Below are 1,089 nucleotides of genomic sequence, written 5' to 3' on the forward strand. Positions count from 1 at the left end.
AAGCCCACAAAATGAATATGGAAATGTTTATTTAGATAAACTGACATGAAAATAATAGAGCCTAACAGATTCTTCATTTAAGGCGTCTCGACCAGTCTAGAACAGCTCAATGGGTCTACATGCTGACTAAAATGGAGTGCTCACAGGATGTCAGTGGAAAATCACCTCAGAGTCTCTGAAAGAGACAGAGCCTAGGAAGAACCTGGAAGCCCAATAAGTAGGGTTCTGAAGGAATAGATATTCATTTGCTGTGGACTGTGTGTCAGCCTTTGTACTTCTGTTCCCGTACAGACTCTTACAGCACCCTTGCCCATGTCTATCCTGATGGCTGCCGTCATAACGGGCTGACCACTCTGTGGTGCTGATTTTGAGCACTTCATTCGATACTTTATGGATATGAGCTCACAAGTCTGCTCAACAACGGTATCAGGAAAGACTTATCAGTTATGAAAGTGGGAGGTGGGGCACAAAGAAGCATTAATGACGAGACTAGGAATCCTCACACACACGTCATCAATGGGAGGGGGACTGGGTTCTGACTACGAGGGGTTGCTAAGATACGCAGCGAGGCACAGAGGGAAAAGACATTAGCAGTTGGTATTGGAGGCGGTTAGGCCCAGAGCCCAGCAGGCCAGCAGAGCGAAGCCTTTTGAGGCTAAGACAGACTCTGAGGTGTCACTCGAGCCCAGCATGCCCAGGAGCAGGCAGAGAAGCACTCGAGGGTCTTCCTCTCGTCGCTCCCGCACCTCCAGAGCGGGGCTAACATTCTCCGTGAGCCTGGTGGAGCACCATCTTCGGGAGGGCGGCTACGGAAGGAGGCTGAGTGAGACTGCTTCTGTGTACCTGACTGCCATCTTGGAGTTCCTGGCCCGCAGTCTGCTGGATCTGGCAAGCAATGAGGTCCAACGCCAAGACAACAACGAGAGGCTCATCACACCGGAGCTGCTGGACCTGGCTATCTACAATGATGCACTCCTGAGTGAACTGCTTCAGTTCATCACCATCTCCCACGTGACTCCAGGTCAAAGAAGTGGCCGTAGTCGTCTTCACTAGCTACTAGATGCTGATGGCACCTGGATCCGGGTCACT

At 51.0% G+C, this 1,089-nt stretch overlaps 1 protein-coding gene across 1 annotated transcript; it reads left to right on the plus strand.

Annotated features, from left to right (window-relative positions):
• The first annotated feature begins 690 nt into the window (after nt 1–690).
• Nucleotides 691–1,053, plus strand: LOC129675564 (histone H2A-Bbd type 2/3-like). Its single transcript, XM_055605528.1, has one exon. The coding sequence runs from the start codon at nt 691–693 to the stop codon at nt 1,051–1,053; it is 363 nt and encodes a 120-aa protein (XP_055461503.1).
• Nucleotides 1,054–1,089: the final 36 nt, after the last annotated feature.

Source organism: Psammomys obesus, unplaced genomic scaffold (genome assembly GCF_907164565.1).
Source record: "Psammomys obesus unplaced genomic scaffold, mPsaObe1.curated_primary_1811, whole genome shotgun sequence".
Classification (NCBI taxonomy): domain Eukaryota; kingdom Metazoa; phylum Chordata; class Mammalia; order Rodentia; family Muridae; genus Psammomys; species Psammomys obesus.

Bases quoted from the DNA above. Each gene is read 5' to 3' on its own strand.
- LOC129675564 (XM_055605528.1), top strand. From the start codon at position 691: ATGCCCAGGAGCAGGCAGAGAAGCACTCGAGGGTCTTCCTCTCGTCGC.